At 43.7% G+C, this 24,503-nt stretch overlaps 1 protein-coding gene across 2 annotated transcripts; it reads left to right on the top strand.

Annotated features, from left to right (window-relative positions):
- The first annotated feature begins 1,685 nt into the window (after positions 1-1,685).
- MAPK14 (mitogen-activated protein kinase 14) lies at positions 1,686-23,663 on the top strand. 2 transcript variants are annotated; one of them, XM_059867840.1, is made up of 12 exons: positions 1,686-2,034; positions 8,711-8,840; positions 9,198-9,256; positions 9,624-9,735; positions 10,237-10,266; positions 10,689-10,736; positions 11,172-11,286; positions 11,750-11,821; positions 19,366-19,445; positions 19,967-20,045; positions 20,324-20,497; positions 21,272-23,663. In XM_059867840.1, the coding sequence occupies exons 1-12, from the start codon at positions 1,919-1,921 to the stop codon at positions 21,337-21,339; spliced, it is 1,083 nt and encodes a 360-aa protein (XP_059723823.1). In that variant the 5' UTR covers positions 1,686-1,918; the 3' UTR covers positions 21,340-23,663. The 2 variants fall into 2 exon arrangements, with proteins under 2 accessions (XP_059723823.1, XP_059723822.1); XM_059867839.1 differs by lacking the exon at positions 19,366-19,445 and adding an exon at positions 17,268-17,347 and having other exon boundaries at positions 1,688-2,034.
- The last annotated feature ends 840 nt before the right edge of the window (positions 23,664-24,503 follow it).

Raw genomic sequence — 24,503 nt, 5'->3', positions numbered from 1 at the left:
TCAGTCTTGAGTCTCAAGCCCTGTCACGGTCTCAATAGTTTAGGTTTCAGTATACACTGAAACAAAGCCCAGATAAATGATGAATAAGAGATTCTGTGTTTACTTTCACAGGAGGACTTAGCAGAAAAAGCCTAACAATTGAGAGTCCAGGTTAGATCCAAAAAGAGATTCAGAAAGAAAACTGTGATACTCATAGTCAAACCAGACTAAAACAAAGAAACAAACCCACAATCACCGAGTCCTGTTTCTTCTGATACCACAGCAGGGACTCCAGCATTATATTTACTGTCTTGTGCACATGCCCCAGCCACTCCAAACCACAGAGAGAGCGAGATGTGTGTGACATCCTTGAGCACAATCACCCTTTTCAAGGCAAGGAGATCATACAAGCAAAACTAACAGGAAGCAAAAGAGTTTGCAAATTAAAGTTGTTAAGGACCCAGACACCAAGAAGTAGCTACTTTATAGGTGCAAGCAGTGGTAACTTTTAAGTGTTTACTCCTGTGGGCTTCAACGACTTACTATAGGAGAGGGTGCTTTGTGCAGAGAAGGGTTTTGATATGGGAATCCCAATGTTTCAAAAGCAAGCTTCCATAACCCATTCAGAATGTGTCCATCTTTCACTGTATTGCTAACAATTCAACTTTCTAAAGCTTGAAATGAAAAGCTAAGTGGCCTTGTACACAAATCCCCAACATTAATTATTTTCTGTGATATTCTGTACTTACTACCTGGTGAAGACCCCATGGGTTCCACCCCAAAATTAGCTTAACCTGCTGCACTTAATGACTTGAGACTTATGCATGCACTTGAAAGCAAACACATCTGTATCTTTGATATTGCAAGGCCTTTTGAGAAGTATTGAGAAGCAGCTTATTCTCGAAAACCACAGAGAACGATCAGGACACTGGGAAATCTGTGCAGTGCGAGCTTAGCTCTCCCCAACACCCCTGACTTGACACCCCTGGAAGGGAACAAAACACCTTTGGGAAGTTTGCAGGAACAATTCATACCAGCTTGCAAGGCTTCAGGCGCAGTAGGGCTGAGATACACCCTGGCACGCTGTAACTCACCCTGTGCTGCTCTAGCTAAGCTTTCTTATCTATTTTCCTTTTCTTTTTACTTTCAGAACGGCTCAAGGAGAAGCGAGGCGGTCGCTGAGGGGAAGGCGGGACGCGCCCGGCCCCGCCGCCCTCAGCGCCGCTCTCGCGAGACGCGGCCGCGCGGGCTCCATATTGGGGCATCTGTGCCCTGGGCCCCGAGCTCTCGCCAGCGGGGCCCCGAGGAGCTCCGGGTTGTGCCGCCCGCGGGGAGCGGCTCCGCGCTCGGGCCGTGCCGGGTCCGCGGGGCCGGTGCCCGCAGCTGCCTGGGCTGTGCGGGGTGTACACGGGCTCGGAACCCCGGTGCGCCGCCCCGGCTGTGCCGCTCGGGGCGGGGCGTGAGCGGCGGAGGCGGTGGCTGCGGTGTCGCCTGCGCCGTCCCACCTGCGGCGGGAGCGCGTCCCCGCCCCGCACGCCGGCGCCCCCGCGTCGCTCGCCGCTGGCCGCACGACCGCCGGCAGCGCCTCACGGGGCCATCCCGCCCCTCGTGGCACAGCCCAGGGAGGGAGAGCGGCGGGGGAAGGCGGTGGCACGGCCGCGCTCGGCCTCGCCCACCGTGCCTGTGGGAGGGGGGCAGCGGCGGCGCGGGGCGGGGCGTGAAGGGCCGGCGGCGGCAGCGGGGGCGTCTCTGCTGCGGGGCTGCCCCCGCCCGGGAGCGCTCGGGGGAGGGAGCGAAAGAAGGAAGGAAGGAAGGAAGGAAGAAGTCGCTGCTGCCGCTGCAGGAGGACAAGGAGGTAGTGGCAGCGGCGGTGCTGTTGCAGCCGCAGGCAGAGCCTCCCCCTCCCGCCGGGCCGGGCGGGGCGGGCTCCGCAACCGAGATGTCTCAGGAGCGGCCCAAGTTCTACCGGCAGGAGCTGAACAAGACGGTGTGGGAGGTGCCCGAGCGCTACCAGAACCTCTCCCCGGTCGGCTCCGGGGCCTACGGCTCCGTCTGGTGAGTGCTGGGAGAGGACGGGGCAGTGCGGGGGAGGTCGCGTTAGGTCGCTGCCCCGCCCCGCGGCCCCCTGTGCCCTGCAGGGACCCGTGGCGGGCTCCGTGCGGGGTGGGCACCGCGGCGAGCGGGGCTCCTCTGTCCCCCGGGGGTTCCTCTCCCCAGCTCTCCACCAGCCTTCTGCAAGAGACATTTTTCCTCCCGGCTTTACGCGCGGTGCTGCCGGGAAGCCGCAGTCTCGTCTTTGGAATGCGTCGGGGATTGCACCACATGGCAGGTGGCTCTGAAACATTTTTGCAGGGGAAGATAATAATGTGTCGTTCCCGGCCCCCCCCGTCCCGCCCCGAATGAGCTCATATGGACATGTTTCAGTGCGATTTCTTGCAGTTGGTAGGTGGGAAGTGCAGAGGGATGGAGCCTGGTAAGCCCCCCCATAGCTGGCTTTGCAGAGCTGAGGGCTTGGCAGCTCTTGTCCCAGTTTCTTTCTGGACCTGAAGGATAGATTATATTTGAGGCAATTGTATTTTCATCTGGAATTTGTTGATAGACAAGAAGTAGAGAGAATGCTGGGAGGGCTGGTTTTGTATCCTGACTTGTTATAGTGGATTTACAAGCACCGATATTTTCTTGGCAATAATAGATGAACACAGGAGGACTCGTTTTATTGCAATGGAATTACTGCAATACACATATTGCAATATGTGCTCCCTGGCAGAGTAAAGTCCTGCTGTGAGACCTGCAGAAATACAGGGAGCTCGAAGAGTTGAGTTTTTAATGCTTATCCAATAGCAACAAACCAGGCTACATGTGTGAGGTACAATACGTCCTTAATTTGTAGCTTCCCTGCTGAGCTGCGGTGGATCATTAAACAAAAATGGAGCTGCATACTTTGCTTAAGCTTAAAGACAAGGTAGTATTTGAATCAGTTTGACTCTAGACTTTAGCAGTCATTTAGTTAAATGTTCACAGATTACTGCCTCCTTTGATTAAGAAACATCTTCTACATGAGCATTCTGGGTTTTATTCTGTGTTCTTTGGTTCTGTCAGAGTCTGAGCAGAATTTTGAAATATGGGTGCATAATTGCAAAGCTGCTTTGCTGTTGTGTTTGAGCAGGCATGCATATGTTTTTATTAATGTAGTATGCAAATTTACACTATGGGTATCAATTTTATTATAAGGAGGGACACATGCTGCATTTTGCTAGTAAGGAAAATAAGTTCCTTTGCACATGCTACAGTTTTAATGAAACGCTCAGCTGTTCTTAACCTGTTATAAAATTGTTGGTAAATTGAGCTTAAAAAACTTGCATTTTTAAAAATGCTGTGATTGAAGTGTGCAGAGGCTTGCATTTCATAAAAGTAAACCAGGCTGGTCAATTTTGTAGCAAGAATAACCAGTATGCTTGCTGAGGTGTGTTTTTGGTTTGGTTGTTTTCTTTTTTTTTTTTAATATAATTATAGAATGATTTTGATTGGAAGGGAATAGACAGGTTTCTTTTGGTGAAAGAAGGACCTTGTTGACACAGCTGATAAATACCCCTTGTAAGTGTCACAGAGTTATGCAACTCCTGAAATGTACAGGGAAATTCATTTGCTTGGTGCCTTGTCCTTTGTGTTTTAAGGTTGATCCCACATCATATACCCCACTCCCATTTTCTCTTCCCCTCCCTACCATCTCCACTGTACATGTAATACTTGCAAAGTTTGTTTTCAACCAGTAACTAAAGAGTTTGCATCATGAATTTCCTGTTTTGCTGTGTCAAAACTTTCAAAGATTGTGCAACTTTGTTCGGACCAAGTGAAACAGTTTTGTATTGGAAGCAATTTCAGACATGTGGCAGAGTCTTTTTACAGTCCATGTTAATGGCTTCCTCTATGTTCTTCTAAAAATAGTTTTCAGAAAAGATGTAGTGATATGGAAAGTATTTCAGAATTGAAAAATTCAAGAAAACAACAAAAACTTTTGCATATTTATGGACGTTTATCAAGCTGCAAGTGGTGATGCACATTATTTATGGTATTCCTGCAAGGACTTGTTCTGCTCTGTCCCTTTTGAGGTTTTTTTTTTCTCTCCACTAAAAAGCTACCTAGTTTCATTTGGGGTTTGGTGTATCCCTGTTGGGATAGTACATAGTGGTCTTTTAACAATCCTTAAATTGGTATGTTCACTGCATTGTTATCAAATGTAATAAATGCTCTGTTGTTTAAGTTGTCAAAATGAGGCATTTGAAAATGAGGGATCTCCAGAAGGTGGAGGGGAGAATGAATAAAAAAGAAAGCATTAAGGTGCCAGATGAGTCACTTAGGCTAGGGAGGTGTAGTAGGCTGCTTTGAATGTGCTGTGAGTATGGCTTGGAGCTCCCTGATGCACAAACCTGACTGCTGGGGAGTCAGTGGATGGAGGGAGAGGCATTTTCTGCAGGCAGCCTGAGACACTGCCTGAAACGAGAGCAAATATTGCAGTGTTTTCTGAAGGGTGATGTGCAGTGCTGGAAGAATGAGGTTCAAATGGCCAGCTCAGGTGGTTTTCAGGATCCATTTTTTAAAAACTGCAAGTGTTGGGGATACTGAGTAGGAATTCAGTTCCAAAACTTTGAGAAAAATCTACACATATCCTCAGATTGATCCTTCCTAAATCACAGAACAATTGCCATGGCATCTCTTGTATGAAATGCTGTTTCATTCATTCTTGCAACATTTTGTGTATTTATACAACACAGCCTCTTGCATGCTTTTGTAACCAGGCCTGCATTGAAAAAAGGGTTCCTGACATATTCATTTTGTAATTCTTCACGTAAGGAGAGAGGCCTAGACAATACAACATCTTGCAGTGGGAAGTTGCTGAACAGAGATGGGATTGATTGGTGACTCACACTTCAGTTGCAGGATTGCTTCATTTCTTGCCTGTGCTGGAGGGAAGTCTCACTCCTGGCATCAGTTCAGCCAGCTCTGAGCTAAGCAAAATGGTGTTTTCACAAATTTCCCATCAATTTCTAAAAGGCTGTGAAGCACATTTTAGTTTACTTAATTGTTATATTTTTGCAGCTGTTCTTTGTTGTATCAATGCCTTAGTAAACTAAAGGGCTTGGTTTAATTGCTTTGCAAGCTATCTGTATTGCCTTGATTAATTTGGAAAGGGTTGAACAGCCAAGACTTACTCTTCCTCAAAATCTTGCATAAGATTTTTTTTTTAGCTTTTTTAAAATAGACTGTCAAGTGATACAGCCCTCCTAAACCTGTGATTTCTTCCCATTTCAACCCACAGTTGTACTAACACTGGGTCTGAATTTCTTGGGTACTGAGAACTCCCAGAGAAAGCTATAGATTTAAGGAATTTTAAAACATTAGGGTCTAGAGGAAATGAAATAACCCTAAATACCACATTTGTAGAAGCAGTTCCTCTGTGGATTTTTTTCTAATCCCTTATCAAAGCCTGCAAGTGCCTCCAAATGGTGTGTGTGCTCGGAGGGACAGGTGCCTGCTCCTCCTGCAAGGTGTGGTAGATCTGGGAGGAGTGATAGGAACAGAACTGTAAAAGTGAGTGGGATGAAGCAGCCACAGAGGAAGGATTGGCAGAAGATGTGTGAGGAGGGGGGAGTTGAGTAGGAGAAGGGCAGGCACAGAAAAGCTGTGAGCAGAGCTCTGAAAGTGCTGGCAAGGAGTTTGGACTGTAGGGGAACTTGGTATATTAAGAAGGAAATTAGTGAGAGCACGTGTCCTACAGGGAGCTTTTTATTGCAGCTTTCTTAGAAGCAGAAGCTAATCTAGCACAGGAGAATGATGTTTGCAACTTTCATAGTGTGCTGGGAGGGTGATGACTGAAGGGCAGGTACAGAAGTGACTGCAGTCAATAATAAACTGTCAGGTGCTAACTGTGTTTTTCTGTCTGATTAGGAGTGCATAAATTAACTTCAGAGGTAGCACTAAGGAGATTTAGTTAGCTTGGGTGTTTGCAGAGGCACTAGCAATGAGCAGCATATATTTAGCAAAATAGCCTTTGCACAAAAATTAACATTGAGATTATTTAATATTTAAATAAATTGTGCTCATAAGTAACTGTGTTACTTGGTTCTCTAAAGTAATTGTTTTCTTCTACCTCCTGTGTTCTGGATTCAATTCAGGTTAGATCAGAATTGTAATTTTAGCTCACTTGGGGTGAGGTGGATGCAGTTCATTTGCTATAGCACAGTACTATGTAAGAGGTTAAAAAAAAGTGTGATAAATTCTAAATTTGGGCTGATCTTGTTTCAAAAGGGATTTAAAACTGAGGATCATGCATTTTTTTTCCTAATTGGACTTCTTTAGCTGAAATGTGGTCAGTGTAATGCAGCTGTTTTCAAGTCTGTGATGAAAGGCAGCTTAGTGTTCTTTAAAATGTTCTCCAGCTGACAGCTGTTCTGCAGCTCTGCAGGAGCCATTAGCCAGTTATCTGTATTGGCAGAAAATTACTCAGCATGATTTATCTGTGGGGACGTAGTCTTCAGGCTCAAATATGACCAGACTTTGTGTTCTGACTTTAAGTCTAGATTGTGAATGTTCAATTATACAGAATTTTCTTTCCTGAGCTTGTACATTGTGCTGTTTAAGCAGTACTGCTGGCTGCAGTTCCCTTGGAGGTTGTACAGCTACTACAACAGCACAGTGACTTGATATGCCCCCAAAAAATGTATTTTGAAAACAAAAAGTGAAATTGAATTTCATCTGAATCCTGAAATAGCTTATTTTATGTCTGGTGACTCTGAAGTCTCAAAATCTTGGAAACCAAAAGAGAAATTTGACTCTGGAGCTGTGGAGGTTTGAGATGCAGGGGATCACCTTTGCAGGATGAAAGAGTTACTGGTATTTGCTGCATTTTGTACCTGAAATGTTTGGAAACTGGTGAAGATCCATGAGTAATTTACAGCAGCATGTGCTGAATGATGATGACTGCTCTTATTTTTGCTCTTAGTCCTAGAAAACACCTTATGTGTCAGTAAAACACTGGCATGTATTTTCAGGCAAATCTAGAGATATTTGTGTGTTGCAAGATGGTGATTTTTACCTGAGGCTGAAAAAAAATTGAATTCTAAATTTCATGAAGTGTCGCTGCTTAAATACTGATTTTTTTTTTTTTTCCCTAGTGATGTGTGAAAACTTGAGAATTTGAAATCAGCATTAAAAAATGAATGCTTGATGGCTTCTTTTGTGTGCCTGGCTGAGGTGTAAAGGGTAACTTGCACTGGAAGTAGTTGCTGAGGGGTGTTTGTTGAGCCAGTGTGAGTAGCCTGAGTAATTCAGCTCTGGCAGGTTGCTGCTGCTGTGACCTGGTGTACTCCCTGTGTTTTCCAGAGAGGTCTTTCCACTCTGTGCATGCCCTTTATAGAAAGGGAGATGCTCTTCTTCCACTGTGCACAGAGGGATTTTCCATTCCCTGCCAGGGCCTGGGGGAAGGGTCACTGCTCCTAGGAGCCTGCTGGTGGTGTGTTTTCTATTTCTCATAAACTTCACTTACCAAATGCCTTGGAAACTGGCCAAATTTGAGATAAGGAGTCTTTTTGCAGGTTAATTCTTGGTGGCTGCTTTAAAAGTAAATGACAGCTGCCTTTATTTCAAAGAGCTCCTTTGGTGGGGTGGGCGTTGTGGTTTGCATATGTAAGTGTGGGTTTATTCCAGGACTGCTCTTGTGATTGGTTTTGAGCTTTGTTAGTTAAGCTTTATATTTAACACTTCACCTTTATAAATATGTAGCATTCCTTTTTGCTTGATGTTTATCAAGAACTAGTGCATACTCACTTTTAAATGGAATTATGAGTTCACCTGAAGCATAAATACAGCAGGAAAATCAACCAGTCTTGTCCTTGTATGACTCTTTCCTTTCCATACTTTCCCCATATTCGTTGCCTTGAGTGAAGTGTTGATTTCATATCCTCATATCCTCTCTTTCTCTTCCTCCTTCCTTTTGGACAGAACAGAGCTTTATAAGTTGCATGAGAAATTACTTAAAATATCATTTTACTGTACTCTCTCTCTCTCTCTCTATATATATAGTTACTGACTAGGATTAAATAAGTCCTCATGGACTCTTAAGAAAAAATACAATTTGTATGTACAAGGTTTCTGCTAAAGGGACAAGTTTTGGTAATGTACAGCTACTTATCATTCATTCATATGCACTTTTGTATGACAGAGCTTGGTGATTGGATGGGATTTACCAAAGAAATTTAATTTCAGCTTCAGTTATGATTAACAACAATCATAACTGATTTTATTAGGCAAAGTCCTGGATTTTTGTGTGAATTTAATCCATGAAAATAGTATTTTGAGCATAGCATTTTGTGATCAAGTGTGGTGTTTGAAAGTATGTTTAGGAATAGTGGTAGCATTTACAAGTACTCTTCTCTCCAGAGTTTTAGTGCATAATTATGTTTAAGAGCACTTCAGACAGCAAAGTCATAAACATTTCTCTTTCTTTCTACAAGATTTCCCTTTACTGTGTGGACAAGGGTCATCTTTTAAACATTTTCTGCAGCAACCAACAGTTGTGTGAAATTGTGAAGATTTTGGGTGGCATGCAGGTTACGGACCAGGATACCTAGAAATCCTTTCCATTGAGAAATGGTGTTACCTATAACTCAGTGTCTAGAATAATGTGGATTTGAAGGCATTGCTAAAGAGTTCATTTGGTGATTCTGTGTTGCAGTTCTGCCTTTGACACCAAGACAGGTTTGAGGGTGGCAGTGAAGAAGCTGTCCAGGCCCTTCCAGTCCATCATCCACGCCAAGAGAACCTACCGCGAGCTGCGGCTGCTCAAGCACATGAAACACGAAAATGTGAGTGCAGGCACAGCCTGGGAGTGCTGCCCCAAGCTGACTGAGCATCCCTCAGCATTGCTCTTTTCTTGGTGCATGTGGTTTTTTCCTCATGCTCAATGCAGAGCTTGCAGTAGTCCAAGGTATTAGAGTATCCAGTTCATGATGATTGGAGGGAGTCAGTGGAGCTGCAGAGCTCTCATGTGTGTCTGTGTCAGGTTTGCAAGTTCCAGGAGGCCTTGTTAGCTTGCATAAAGCACAACACTGAACAGATGGGAATGAAACATCTACTGGAATAAATACTTCAGTGCCACAAAGGATCCTAGTAACTGCTATAAATATATTTCACAGCTTTTCTCTTCACTGTTTTCTTTTTAGGTGATTGGCTTGTTGGATGTGTTCACCCCTGCCAAATCACTAGAAGAATTCAATGATGTGTAGGTAACTTCTCTGAAGATTGCAACAAAATGTCTTTTGTATCTCCTTATACCTCCCAGGTTGTGACAGAAATATTTGTCTCTTTAATTTGCCATCACTCACAAATAATCCTGAATTCCAGCACAAAGTTACAGTATATCCTAAGCAATTGGCCTTGTCAGAATTGTTTACTTGCTGTGGTTTACTGCCCAGTGCTGTTGGACTCCCTGTGCTAATTTGCTGCATTATTTAAAGTGTCACGGTCTATGTTTCATTGAGCAACGTGCTTTGGGACAGTCAGCTCTGCTACTGGAGATTTATGGGGTTTTTATCCTAATCCTATTCAAGAGATTTCTTCATAGTCCACGTGTTTGCTTTTGTTCACAGGTACTTGGTGACACATCTCATGGGAGCAGACCTGAACAACATTGTGAAATGCCAGAAGCTCACTGATGACCACGTGCAGTTTCTCATTTACCAGATCCTGCGGGGCCTGAAGGTGAGTGTGTGTCCCTGTGTTCCCTGGATGGGGACAGCTCACCATGGGGGGTGGAAGTTCCTGGTGAATGTTACATCCTCAGAGATTCAGATGTGTGTATGGGGCTTCTAGAACTTCCCTAAAGTGTTGTAGAATAACATTTTGTTATTGTTCTTTCACTTTTGCCTCTCTGGAGCTCTGCATCAGTAAGGTTACCTATCATTTTTATGTGTTCCTATGGGCAGAGTCTAGAAAATGATGAACTGTGATGCCCTCTGGTCTGCTCTGGCAATGAATTTTCCATTTCTTCAGTTTTGTTTACTTGTGTTGTTCCACTCGTGTGGCAGCACTCCTGGGTGTTCCTAAGGAGAGGCAAACTGGAACACCCACCTGGTGAAACCCACAGACACACAGACTGCAGCATCTGAATTGTGTGGGCTGGGTAGGGCACTGTTTTCCAGGGAAGAGATGAGGAGGTGGCTGCTTGGACTGTTACATAAATTTTGTCATCTTATTTTACAGTACATCCATTCAGCTGACATAATACACAGGGTGAGTATTCATTCTAAGATTGTTTCCTGTAGTGAAACAATATCTTTAAAAAATGAAGCATGAACTTGTACAATATAGCACCAAGAGAAACCAGAGAAAATTTTCTGAGAATTTTTTTGGTTCAGTAGTAAAAAGATTGAACAGGGGAAGTGATTGTCAAGATCCATAATTTTCCTTTGTGAATTAGCTTTTCTCTTAAATATAAATATGCAGCACCAGTGTTGCCTTTATGCATATATGGTTATATGTGACACCTCTGAGAACCACAGAAGAGATTTCTCACTCTGATAAAATAATTTATCCAAAGTCAGTATTTGCACTCAGTTAGAATCTGTGTTTTTATCTCCATTTACAATTTTATCTACTTCAGACTCGTGAAACAACACATACTCCACTGTTAATGCTGATGTTTAATTTTTTAGGATTTAAAACCCAGTAACCTAGCTGTTAATGAAGACTGTGAGCTAAAGGTAATGTAACTAAAAAATCTCATTTGTTTGACTGAGATTTGAGTGCCATGTGAATGTCCCTTGCAACTGAAGTGTCAAAACAATTCCTTTTGAAAATACTTTCATAGAAAATTAATAATATGCTTCCCAGCTGCAGAGTTGTAAGGATGTGGTTTTTGTATCTGGTCCTGTGTTTTTAGTGAATCATCATGAAAGTGCAGAGTTAACAGCTTTAGTTTGTGTTTACTTGTTTTGGAGACAAGATACCCAGACATAATTCTGATTGTCGAGTCCTACGCTGTTCTAGCCTAGTGTCTTTTCACAGGTTGTGAAATTTGGTTTCATAACATGTTTTTGCAGCTCTCCCAGCTCTCCTGTCCCCAGTTCAGTGCTTGCCTGGTTGGTTGTGCCGGGTGCTTTGCAGTGTTGCCCTGCAGGGTTGTGTTTGTGTTGCAGATCCTGGATTTCGGGCTGGCCCGGCACACGGATGATGAGATGACCGGGTACGTGGCCACCCGCTGGTACAGGGCCCCTGAGATCATGCTGAACTGGATGCACTACAACCAGACAGGTAATGCCCTTGGCCAGCACAAGAATTCTCTGTTTTGTCAAGTTTCTGAATTGGGAGGGGGGAAGAAGAGAGGTTGTCCTTGCATGTGCTCCCCCTTCATTTGATTGCATTAGTTGACACTCTTGGTGATCATGTTTTGGAGTTGGTATTTGAACCACTTTCTGTCTGATGGAAGTGAAGAATCATTGGGATAGCATTCACCAGGAATTTGAACCTTTGAAACTGCAATGACCAAAATACTGTCAGCACTTATCCCTTGCTTTTCCTAGCAGAGTGGTTTTTAAAACAAGTGACTGGGATGTGTCTGGTTGAGGAGAATGTCTGGAACTGGAGTGTGAAGAAATGACAAAAAATGCCGTGAGACTGTTTCAGGACAGAGTTGTTTGCTCTGGTTGGATGGGATGGTTCTGCTCAGGCTGTATTTTTATGCATCATGTTTTGTTTTCTGCTTTATTTTGGTCAGTTGATATTTGGTCAGTGGGATGCATTATGGCTGAGCTGTTGACTGGAAGAACATTGTTCCCTGGCACAGACCGTATCCTTTAGAAGTAATTTCTTTCTTGAAATTGCAATTAGATCTTCATTTTCACATAATTGACAAGAAGATAAGTTCTGGGATTAGTTATAGACTTTTGCTTGTTTGTTTTTAATGAATGGCTTCTTTTACTCACAGTACAAAGAGGTGAGTTCTTGGTTTTGCTGCACATCTGTTCCTCTTTATTGTCTGTTGTCATCATTAGATTTATATACTCTTTGTTTCTGTTACTTTCCTTTAAGTTTATTTAAATTGATTAGTTGAGTTTCTAGCTAATACTTGTCTGGATGTCTGCCAAGAACCCTCTCATGCTTCAGGTTTCTTGCAAATGTGATTCCCTTCTGGCCTCTCTTCTTTTCTCCTGGAGGTATCCTGGCTGTGAAAGCAGTGGGTTTGCAGATTCTTTAGTGCCAAGGTTCTCATTAAAATTGCTCTGAAATGTTTTTAGGTTCCATTCCCATGCTTGACTGTGAACAGACTGGGAACTTTCTTTCACAGTGTGCTTGCACTGATGTGAAAATTCAACCTTGAATAAAATCTTTCCAAAATATTTTTTTTTGCCTCATCAGAGTGGGCTGGGTAGGACACTTTGGCAAATTTGAGACAACTTTGTGAGATTTGGTCATATTTTCCCCAGAAAATTGGAAGTGAGGCTTCATGCAAATTGTTGCACTTAAAATTTTTGCTCAGCCACACAAGATTGGGGTGTAATTTACTACTGGCAAGATTTTTCATTGCCTAGAAATTGGGCTTTCATTTAGCAGAGAAAATACATGGCCTACCTTTTACCAAAGTTTATTATTTCAACCACAGTCTGTTCATTTTAATGACTTCTGTTAATTTGTTAGCATTTGTGTCAGTTAATTCAAGTATGTTAGCACTTGATGAAAAGAAAGCTGGTGTTGGAGTTGCTGCCTGCTGTTTATTTACCTTCAGAAAGCATCTGGGTTCCAACACTCCCTCCTGAGGAGAAGCTTTCATTCCAGCTTTCACAGTGTCACCTCTTTTCAGGGTGCTTTAACTTTATCCTCTCCTCTTGTTCTGCTTGACTCCATCTCACAATTTCTCTCTGAATTTGTTGTACTGTGCTGTGTAGTCATCTCTGCTGTATTTTTCTCTTGTCAGATACAGAAACTGAATTAAACAAAAGCTGGTATATTTTTATCTGTTGATTCAGCATGTGTAGGTTGGTTTGGACAGATTTTTTTTTTTATTTCTTTTAAGAAAAACTGAGATACCAAGAGTTGTTCATTCAAACAAAGCAAAAGCCTTTAAGCTGTTGCCATTATTTAACCCTAGCAACAGTGACACTTCAGATTTTAAAGAACCTGATGCTTGTAACTAAAATATTTGTAATAGGATTTGCAATGTGTAAGAAATGCTTCATGGTTTTGATTTATTTTGTGGTTTTTATGAATTAAACAAAATGGTGATTCTTCCAAATCTGACAAGTTTTTTATCCAACTCTGTTCCTAGCTGTAAATTAGAGCCACTGATATCTGCAATGCAAAATGAATACTTTTAGGATCTAATTTATTTGCTTTATCATAATAAGGTACTTCATTCATTTATGTCTCCCAGCAGATGCTTGTGATGATTTACTTTAAATGCTCAATCTCATTTGCAAATGGCAGTAATGCTTTTTAATTAAATGCTCTTTCTGTTCTGAGTTGCTTAGATTTAAGAAAAACAGACCAAATCCTTTTCTATCCTAGACAAAACTTTGTAGTACTGTAGTTCTTCCAGTGCTTCTGTGTTTGTGCTTTTTGATCATGAGGTTAAAACTAAAAGGGGAGCAGGGTTGGTTCTGAATCTTGTTTGTGCATGGAACACTTACCCAAGGATTGGAAAGGACCCTGGCTGGCAGCTTTCACTCCAGGTTTGCTGGTATCTAAAGACAGCAAGCAGAATTAAGATAACAGTCAGTTCTAGTTTCTTCCTGTCTTGGAAGGCTCTTTGAAATCTTTCTATGTGCATTATTTTAGGGGAGAGTTGAAGGGGTTTTCCAGGTTTAGATCCTGTTGGGCAGTTCTGGACTCTTAATGTCATTGTACCCACAGATTTGCAGAGCTCTTGTTCCTCCTGTAGTGTCACTGTACAATTGCTGACTTACTGACTTTGGAGTTAATATTAACATGAATAATTCAAGGTATGTTTGCCTTGTGTCCAGTAGCCAAGGATGTGATATATCCAAATCCACTGCAGTTCTAGAAAATTCCCTGTGCAGCTGGAGGCAATGGGACTTTGTGTTGCTGGAAATTGCTCCTGTTTGACAACTGAACATTTGAAGAGGTTCTTGCTTTTTGGTCTCAAGATGTAAATTTTCTCAACTGTGTAGCCTTACATTTCCAAAATTAGAGTGACAGAATATGTAATGGCTTCTCAGGATGATCATCCCTGTTCAGATGGCTCTCTTGCTTGAAGTGTTGGTCCCTCTCAGCAAGGATTTGGCAGAAATGCTGGGATGTTATTTGCAGTCCCTCACATGTTTCTTTGTACAGCCTGGGGATGCACCCATTCAGTGCAGGTAAGCTGTAAGTTCATTGAGTCAGGTAAGTAAAAAAGTTGGACTCTGGAATGAGGATCTTCAGTGCTGTCTGTGATGATTGTGCCTCTGATAAATGAATGTTGAGTTTAAACTTCTGCATCTGTAGAGATTCTAAACACAGCTGTCATTGACTTAAAGCAAGAATTGAGATACTCTTAGGAAAAAACCCTGTGGTTAATTTGGGCTTAGCTCTGCTGGATTGCTCAAGTGCTTCTAATTTACAACTGAATGTAAGGTAATTGAATTTTTCCTATTGTAATCTATGGGTAGAAGCATTTGGATGACAGATGGATTTCTAATAGTGCTAAAATCTCTGCCAGGAGGTGGAGAAGGGGATCAAGATTGTGGGAAGGGAGTCAGAGACCAAAAAGTGAGGAAAATCAGAGTCCTTCAGGCACTGGACTCTGATCCTTGTGGGTCCCTTCCAACTCAACATATTCTGTGCATGGGAGGCTTAGCTGAGCCTTTCTTGTTGGTATTGCTGTGTCTGTCTGATGCCAGGATGAGTTTCTGTTAAACACATATATTAAACTTTTACAGCTCTGAATGTGAATGATTCATACAAATAAGCAGGAAAGTTGACTTTGTTTGAATATTTGACTTGCACAATATCACATAAAGTAAAAATAAGAATATCTAGCTTTTTCTTGTACTCGTTTAGCTTTTTTGTATGTTTTGTGTTCCCTTAAACTCTGGAGGGTGGTTTTTTTTTTTTTACTGTTTTTATTCAGTATTATGAAACTTCCATGATAACTAACCAGTCTGAAATTTCATATTCTTCTGATACACCTTGTTCTTGCTTGTGATGGCAGCTAAAACAACTTGGAACTTTGCTTTGCCTGGATAAGCTCTTACAATCTTGTGAGATTTGCTGCTGGTGGTGATAGCAGGTTATTTTCTGAATTTTAGAATCCCTCATCAATCCTTGGGAGTACCTTGAAGATGGCCCTTGGGGTTTGCATGCTGTGCTTTCCTTCCCCATGCACATGTGGTGGTGTTTTTCTTCTGCTCTGTATTTACTAAAGCTCTTTCCTGTCTTTAATTGCTTGTGGCTCATTTCTCTGGGAGGTGCTGGGCCCTGTAGTTAAAGAATGCTGCAGTTCAGCAGGTTATAGAGGGCAGGCCTAAAACCAGAAGCAGGGTTGGGTTTTGGCAGAGGCAGTTCCATAGTCTGTGTTTTTTCTTATTTACTTTTTCTGAGAAGTATCTTCCACTAGCAAACAGGGCAGCAGTATTGTTGGCACACCAGTGCAGAGCTTTTTAATGCCTTTAAATAACTTAAATATTCAAACTGACCTGTGGCATGTTAGCACTCTAAAAATGTGCACTTCAACTGCTGCTTGCACAAGAATAAGTGAAAGAAGTCAGGACTGTTTTAAATAGCTCTGAAGAAAATCTAATTGTCACGAGCCAGTTGTGGTTATAGAGTGCCCTGTGCTGATTCTCCTGCAGCAGTGCATATTCTGATCTCACTCTAAGCATTGACTCTTCAGAGTGTGCAATTCAGCTGTGCTAAATCCAACTAGATATTGGGTTTACTCTTAGATTTTGAGTGTTTTGAGTAGCTAGAAGTTTGCCAAGTAACTTTACAAGTGAAAAATTAATTCAGCTTTTCTGACAAAGTGCTGATTCCAGAGCTCTTATTTAATGTGATAGATAAAACTTTAGTCTAAAGTTTACCTCAAAAGATGGTGGTTTTAGCAAAGCATTGGTGATTCTCTTCATACAGAGTTTGCCAGTATTACAGGAACTCTGTGGTGTTTTCTGAGGTTTTTTAAACAGGTGACAGTTTTTGAAGTTCTTGTAGTACTCAGATTAAAAGATAGTCTGAGAAGGAACTGCAGCTGTATCTTCAGCCATCAGGAAGGCATTGATCCCAGAAAACAAGACTGTCTAAAAAAATGTGTAACTACTTTGGTATGATTTTAAAGGCAAATATAAACATGGACAGTCTGAAATCCCTGTGGAGGATAATTCAGGGAAGAAGGGAGATGATGCATTGATGGTCTTAAAAAGGATACTTAGTGTCTTCTGAGTGTGTTGAGATTTGGACATGAAACAGTGTCTTTGATGGAATTCCACCCCCCATTGTGTGTTTTGTCACCCAGGCCTTGTTCAAGGGGACAGCTCAGGCTGGCCCCTGGCCTGCTGGGAGCTCTGGTCCTGGCAAAACATTCTTTGCCTCTGCAGTGCTCCACACTGAGAGCTCTCCACAGACATGTGTTAAACCTGAGCCCCTGCTCTGTTTGTCCCTGCTGCTGCAGCAGGTCTGGAGGGCAGAAGGGATGTTCAGGTGTTTGATCCTCCTGCCCTGGTGGTCCCAGGAGGTGCCCAGGCAGGACCCTGTGCCAGCTGCAGAGCTCAGCTGCCCTGGCTGTGGGCAGGGTGTGCCCATGGTGAAGTCATGCTGCAGGGTCCAATCATTTCCTTACCTCCTGAGCTTTAGAAGTGGCTGAATGAGCTTGGAAGGTGTTCACAAAAAGCCTTGACTTTCCTCTTAATATGAGTGCCTACCCTTTGCAGCCTTCTGCTTTACTTCAGCTGTTACTAATGCAACCTAATCCTGTTAACTGCAGCTTGGTGTGGGGCCTGAGGGGGTGAAGGGAGCATGGAAGCTCAGCCTTTGCCAGTGGGGCTAAAGATTTCTGCTCCAAAATAGTTCAGGATGCAGTGCCCAATTCCATGCATGTGGGATATCTGTAGACAAGATGTTCAGTCTGTCTGATACAGAGAGAGCTCAGTTATATTCAGTTGTAACAAGAGGAATGAATGTGGTTTGCCTAAAATAGCTTTTCAGTCAAGGCCTTGGCAAGAATTAATTTTCAGCATTAATAGGGTGATGTGTTGCGCTTTTCATTTTGATTTCTCCCAGCATTTTCCTTTATGGTCCATCATTAGATATTGATCAGTTGAAGCTCATTTTGAGACTCGTTGGAACCCCAGGGCCTGAGCTTTTGAAGAAAATCTCCTCAGAGTCTGTGAGTTTACACTTTGATTGTAATATCTGCCCTTTCAGAAGTCCCAAGTTTGTGTGTTGTTCTCCTGTAGTCTCATCTGTAGAATGTGTTGGGATTTATTTTCTGTTATTTTTCTTCCTTTGTAATTCTTTGCTCTTGGATGGCTTTAAGTTCTTATGCTTTGTGTATCTGATCTTTATTCCTCTTACCTCTGCCCATGGTATGATTTCATCCTTCCATATTCTCATTTTACTGCTTCGTGACTTTTCTCTCAGTTTGTGGGTTTATGCTTTGTGATCTGTTGTATCATCAGGTGTAACTGGGGAAGAATTTTCCACAGCTAAGAGCTTGAGGCTTGTCTCAGTTATTATTTCTCCAGATTGCATACCCAGGGATCTTTCTAAATAGGAGCAGGTGTGTTATCCTCTGAACACACACAGTCCCTTCTGTAGTGTGATTAATTTCTGAAACACTGCTGCCATATCTTTGTTTTTGTAGCAGAAAATGCCTTTTAGGTGCCTTTCTAGCAGCTGTTCCAGGGCCCACAGCAGAGTCTGCTCTTCACTTGTGCTATGTGGGATGTTGCTGTATGGGGCCTTTTTACCAAGGGAGCACCAAAAAGGCTTCCTGCAGTCACTTTGGGAGGGTGGCCTCCATTTTCAGCCACTTGCTGTGCTGTAGGAATCTTGAATTGTGAACTTGTGCAAACCCAGTGTGAAATGGCCTTTAATTCTACCTGTTCCTGAAGGAGGAGTGAATAAATCAGAGCCAGGGATGAACAGGTGCATGCACAGTGAGCACTGAGGTCACTCACTGCTGTGGGTGAGCTGCAGCAGAGGATCAGAGCTGTGCAAAGTGGTGAGAAGATTATGTAGTGCTGCAGCTTAATGCTCTTGTAACAGCGACTGTAAATACAAATGTGAGATCAGCCTTGTATAACACCTGCTGAAGGATGTGCAGTGCAAATTGGGATAAACTGGTCAACTGGCTGAATATCCCACCAAAGTAAAAAGCCCTGGGATGTTCCAACTTTGGAGAGATTAGAGCTGAATAACCCAGATTGATTTGGTTGCCCTGTGAACTGACCTTAGGGCTACTCTGGTGTTTGAAGTACAGGGGATTAGCAAGAGACATAAGATGGAAGGTTGACTAAATTAAGCAGAAGATTAATTTGCGTGTCTAAGTTGAAGTGGGTCTTTTTTTGAACATTATTGCACAATAAAAATAATAATTGCTCTTATCCAGGTCTGAAACAAGTCTGTTTGGAAAAAAACCAAAAACGGGCAGTAAAATACTGTTTCTACTTTTTATCCATTGTATGGGGAAAGCAAAACTCTTAAGTGTTTGATGGTTTTGTGTGTGTCACTATAACAAATTCTGGTTTTCTGCTGCATTACTTTACTGACTCTCACTTTCCCTGTTCACTGATACCTGCTAACTCTGTTTAATGCAATGCTAATGTTTTGCTAATTTTGCATTTAATGCCTTCTGTCACCCAGCCCACATCAAAGGGCACTCAGAGCTGTTCAGAAGGTGTCAGTTGTGAGCCAGTTTCACTTTGCACCACAAGAAACTTAAGCACTTTCTATGCAGCAAGAGGAAAAAAAAGCTGGTAACCAATGCAGAGGGCAGAGTTTTTGTTTCTGTTTTAATTTTTGTTCATTTTCCTGAAGCTGTGTATAGCTGCACAGCTCAGGGAAAATTTTGTGGAGTAGCCTCAGCCAAAGGAAACGTCTACTCTGATGGCTTAAAACTGCTGGGAAATGTGAACACAACCTTGTTGGAGTGTAATGCTACTTCCCTTGGACAGAAATACTTTCTGTACTGGCAGTTACCAACTGAGCAGTGATTCTCCATTGCTTTAAGTGTTCACTCGTGTAATTGCTAAACATCTCACAGGTAGCTGAAAAAATTAGTGGTCCCTGCCTGTATGGCTTTTGCCTTGTGGTTTGCAGAAGAGATGCTTTTGTATGCGACTGTTTTCTGTTTGAAATGGTTTTTGCACTGTTTTTAACAAAGCCCTTGACGAGGCACTTAAGATATTAACCAGCTTCAGCAGATCATGCGTCTGACGGGAACGCCCCCTGCATATCTCATTAACAGGATGCCCAGCCACGAGGTGAGATCTGAGCAGAGGAAGGGGGTGTGCAGGGCAGGGCTTCACTCAGTGTTCACCTTCTGTGAATTAATTGCTTGCATGTGGCATGGGGTGGGCAATTAACTACCTGCTCTTCTGCAAGATTTTTGTACTAAACGAAGATAGGAGATTTGGACAGTGTGTGCTCAACCACAGACGTGTGAGACTCAGGAGAGTCTGGCTGTGAGCTGGTTTTGCATTGTGTGCTGTGCTCTGCAGCTCAGCAAAGCACAGCAGGCTGCACCCAGCCTTGCTGGGACACGGGGCTCAGCTCTTCCTGCGCCTCTCTGCTTTCCAATCTTACTTTGCCACAAGTAATGTCAGCTCTTCCTCTACTGTCTTGAGTGTCTTAGTTGGGACAGGGTAATGCTGATGTGCTTAGTAGGTGTCAGAGTTAGCAAGGAGACAGACCATAATAACCAGTGCTTCAGGATGGTTGAAAAGTACTTGATCTTGCTGGCTGGATATTGTCTGATACTTCAACAGAGCATTTATTTCCACAGGCAAGAAACTACATCCAGTCTTTGTCTTACATGCCGAAAATGAACTTTGAAAACGTGTTTATTGGTGCCAATCCCCTGGGTAAGACTTGTTTATTAAATTTTCCTGAAACTGAAACTAGCATGTCCTGTCCTTTGGAGATTCCCAAAGCTTTGTTCTGGCTGCAGGAGTAGTGCAGAACAGGGTTATGTTTATGAAGGATGTGTGAGCTAAGGGTGTAAGAGGAAGACAATGCTGGCTGATTGTGGGTCCTGTGAAACTACAGATTCCTCATCTGTGTTGGGCTTTAGAAGCTTTACATTTTAGAGCAGAGTCCCACAGGTCATGTGAGAGATCCTCTGTGTCTGGTGCTCTTGCAGCCGTGGACTTGCTGGAGAAGATGCTGGTCCTGGACACAGACAAGCGCATCACGGCCGCCGAGGCGCTGGCCCACGCCTACTTCGCGCAGTACCACGACCCCGATGATGAGCCCGTGGCAGACCCCTATGACCAGTCCTTTGAAAGCAGAGAGCTTGAGATCGAAGAATGGAAAAGTGAGTCTGGGGCAGGGGAGAGATGGTCAGCTTCTCTTGTGGTTGTACAGTCATGGAATATCCTGAGTTGGAAGGGACCCTCAGGGATCACGGAGTCCAACTCCTGGCCCTACACAGGGGTCCTGTACAACCCCAGAATCCCATCCTGTGCATCCCTGAGAGCATTGTCCAAATGCTCCTGGAGCTCTGGCAGCCTCAGGGCTGTGCCCATTCCCTGGAGAGCCTGGGCAGTGCCCAGCACCCTCTGTAGGAAGAACCTTTCCCTGATATCCAGCCCAACCCTCCTGACCCAGCTCCAGCCGCTCCCTTGGGTGCTGTCACTGCTCACAGAGAGCACAGATTGGAGCTGTCCCTCTCAGACCTTGATGAGTCTCCCCTCAGCCTTCTCCTCTCCATCCCATGAGCTGAGGTTCAGCTAAGCCATGGTTAGAGGCACAGCAGAAAGTGATAAAAACGTGGGCATCCTGTTGATTCTGTCCTTACACTAAGTGAATCTACCACATGCTGTGTGCATGATTACTACTAGGAGCACGCAAACATATCCTTGTTTTCAAGCTTACTCACATCTCCTCAATGCTCTGGAAGTATCTTTTACTGTGTGTTGGTCTCTGAGAGTGGTGTAACCATTCTTTTCTTCTTTGTCTTAATTAAACTATTTTTGTTTAAAATGCTCTTAGAACGTTTGAGGTTGTTGCAGGTTTTCTTGCATGAAGGTGTGTCTGGTAGTGCTCTCATAGTCCTGCTGCTAAGTTTCTGTCCCACTTCTCCCCCCAGGCCTGACTTATGAAGAAGTAATCAGCTTTGTGCCACCCCCGCTTGACCAAGAGGAGATGGAGTCCTGAGAAACTGCTCTCTTCTGTTCGTCCCACTTCACTGTGAAGGGAAGGCCTTTTCATAGGGACTCTCCAATTATCGTTCAAGTGCCTCATCACAACAATATTCTCCTTAGTGGAGGGGTTTTGTGTGTGTTGAACTGGGGAGGGAGGGGGGAGGGAAGGAAGCTGAGTCTATGTAAACATGCTGCATGCTCTTGTATTCTGTGTACAGCCTGGGGCAAGCCTCTGGAGACCTGTTCTGACTGCACTTAGTTCTTCCAGAGTAACAGTGCACCACCAGTCTGCACTGCTGGGGTGAGGAAGGTGACAGTGACAGTTTGGTTGCAATCATTGCCATTTATCAATTCTCCTACAACTGAGTAACCTCAAAAAGAATGAAAGTTGGTTTATAGACTTACAGAGTCCTCTGTTTTCTTCAGGACTGAAGGTGGGCTTGAGGGATGTCCTTGTTCAATGCCAGGTGTGTGATTTACATCCAGATCTTCCTGGTGCAGCAGAGCGTAGAGGCCTTGTGGTGTCTGATTCTTGGAACATGAAAAGATGTTGTTTGAAACTGTAAATATGTTTGTGCCTTAAATAAATGGGGAGAGAGGGGAAAGGAAGTCTGGGGTGGAAATCTGACCCACTGTTCTTGAGAGTGAAGGCTCCCAGGTAGTGAGGCATGAACTCGATGTAATTGGGAGGTGATTTTGAGGCAACAACTTCAACCCCTGGACTGGGTATTCCTGTGTTTTTCACTTTCCTCCTCCTCTTGTTCTGAGGCTTCTCAGCATTGTCTCCCAGGAGCCAGAGGTTGGGGAAGATCCTTGCTAGCCACACGTTTGTGTATTCTGTTCCCTACAAGGTGGTGTGTTTTTGCATGTTGTAGCTGTATGTGCATGTAGAGCTGCTTGATTTTTGTCCTTACTTTTTGGGGATGGCACTGGGGGCAGTTCAATCATCAGTGAAATGTTTGCTGAGTACCTCAGGCAGTGCCACAAAATCACAGCACCCTTCCTCCTGTGCTGCAGCTCCTTGTGAAATACCTGCCATCCTAGAGGCTTCAACGAGGGAAGGATGTCGTGTCCAACACCAGAGAAACATGCACCTTTTTCTTTGTTCTGACCTTCTCTCTGCAGAGGAGGAGAGCTTGGGTGGAAAGGTTTCTTGTGAGATCAAGTGTAAAAAACCTTCTTTAAAGAAATGACTATAGTACCTTGTGCCAGAACTTAAGTTATTTCCTGAAAAGATTTCTTTTTAAGAAGTATTGGAACCCAAAGCAGAAATAAGCATGCATAAACACACAATCACCCTTTCACTGTCTATATCTATAAATACAAATATTTATATACATAAAACTAACATTTACTAGAAGTTTTTTTATCCTCTCACGTAAGAGCTTCTTGGCTATTTCTTAGCAGGTTGATCTCTGCCTGAGGAAACATGAGAAGGCAGTATGTTTGAATACAAACATGGTTCAAATATTTTGTATTTTCCAGGACTCTGCATGAGTGAAGTGCCCAGAGTTAGAGACTGGCAGGAGGGAGGTTTCTCAGCATGTTTGTGTGCTCCATCTGAAGCTGGGGAACTCAGGAGCCCAATTTTAGGGCTTCTGGAGGAAACATTTTTAGACTTTAATTTGTTGCAGGCATCCTGTGTGGGCAATGTACTCGTGTATGTGAGGAGAAAGGCTTTTGCAGTATTTTGTATTCTTGTTACCTGTGGGGCAGAGAGTGTTTTTGTAGTGTTTTTGCCCCATGTTAGAAAAGGCAGCACAAAGGGATGGGACGTGGATGACAAAGCCATTGATTCTTCCTAGGCTACTTCCCAGCAATCTCTTCAGGCCAAAAGTTCAATAAAGGTCTTGGCTGAGATGAAGAGAGCAGCTCTGTTGTGCTCTAGGATAAAACTCTCCACAGCCCAACAAAATCAAGACAAAAACCTCCCTTTTCTGCTGGGCCAGCAGTCTGGGTATTCAAATAAAAATGTAGATATACTATGTAAACCTACAGCAAGATTATTTTTATCAGCCATTTTCTGTGTAGATGCTACAGTGTGATTTCATGCGGAAATATTGCTAAAGATTTTTAAAAACTTGGTGTTGTGTGTGTGGGTGTGTCTGTGTGTGTGAGTGGGAATGGTTCACTGGAGTCTGTCCTCTGAGGGAGCCCCTGGGGCACAAACTCCCTGCTGCCAGTGCCGTGCTGTGCTCAGCTGCCTGGGCACCATGCTGCACCCAAAAGCAGAGATCTGCTATTTTGTTTCTATCCATGGATTTTGCTGTAATTGGTTATGCCAGATAAGATGTCACAATACCACTGGTTAAAAATAAAATCTATTTTTCAGATTTACTGCACTGCTGGTACTTGGAAACCTCTTGCACTGAAGTGTTGAGTTTTAGTGTGGTGTGAATGTCTCTGCTGTGCTATGGGGGATCCTGGGTGTGATGGCTGGGAGGGAACAGAACAAGGTGGCTGGAGGCTGACTCTGCTGCCATGGGGCTTCTTGTCCATTTTTCCACCATTCTAAACTTTCCTGTTTGATTTGGTCACTGGAGTTAACTCATCTCAGTACAGCCCAGACCTGCCCCAGCTATTCAGGACTCCCTCATTGGGTGCTGATTGCCTGTGTGTGCAGCAGCAGCTGAGCAAGGGCTGTGTTCACCAAATAACCCAGGAGTTACATGTTTGCTTAAGGACCAGGAGCTTTTGCTGTGACACCTCTTGCTCACAGGTGTATTTATAGACCCAGCCAAGCTGTGGATTATTTCTTGGCTGTGCTGCTGCTGCAGCCAGGGCTGATTACACAGATACTGCCACCGTGCCTTGTTCCTGTTTGTGTTTATGAACAGCAGGGCTGCTTGCAGAGCATAAGGGCCAATGCAGTGGTTGCACATAAAGCAGGCACAGTGAACGTTCCCCACCCCCTTGATTGTGCTTTTCCTGTAGGGACACCTTTGCAGGTGACCTGTATGGAAGGAGCAGAGCTCTGGGCAGGGTGGAGGGCTGCTGGGGTAGAACACTGTGCAAGCAGCTAGGCTGGCTTGGTAAGGCTCTGCTTAGTCACTTCCTTTGGGGAGTGGGGAGGATGCACCTCCTGTGGGGGAGCCCCACCTGAGCCTCCTCATGCTGAAGGGAAATGTTGAGGTGCTCTCTGCTTACCAGGAATGGTCCTCGTGGGCTGGGGGTGCT

The sequence above is a fragment of the Haemorhous mexicanus genome, chromosome 25, assembly GCF_027477595.1.
Source record: "Haemorhous mexicanus isolate bHaeMex1 chromosome 25, bHaeMex1.pri, whole genome shotgun sequence".
NCBI classification, from domain to species: Eukaryota; Metazoa; Chordata; class Aves; order Passeriformes; family Fringillidae; genus Haemorhous; species Haemorhous mexicanus.
Note: the sequence above shows the minus strand (reverse complement) of the source record. Positions and strands in the feature narration are given on the sequence as shown.

What these genes read in the sequence shown, in the direction of transcription:
- MAPK14 (XM_059867840.1), top strand. Translation starts at nt 1,919, where the DNA reads ATGTCTCAGGAGCGGCCCAAGTTCTACCGGCAGGAGCTGAACAAGACG. An exon ending in ACAGGATGCCCAGCCACGAG is followed by an intron (nt 19,446 to 19,966) that starts GTGAGATCTGAG and finishes TTATTTCCACAG; the next exon opens with GCAAGAAACTACATCCAGTC. An exon ending in TGAGATCGAAGAATGGAAAA is followed by an intron (nt 20,498 to 21,271) that starts GTGAGTCTGGGG and finishes TTCTCCCCCCAG; the next exon opens with GCCTGACTTATGAAGAAGTA.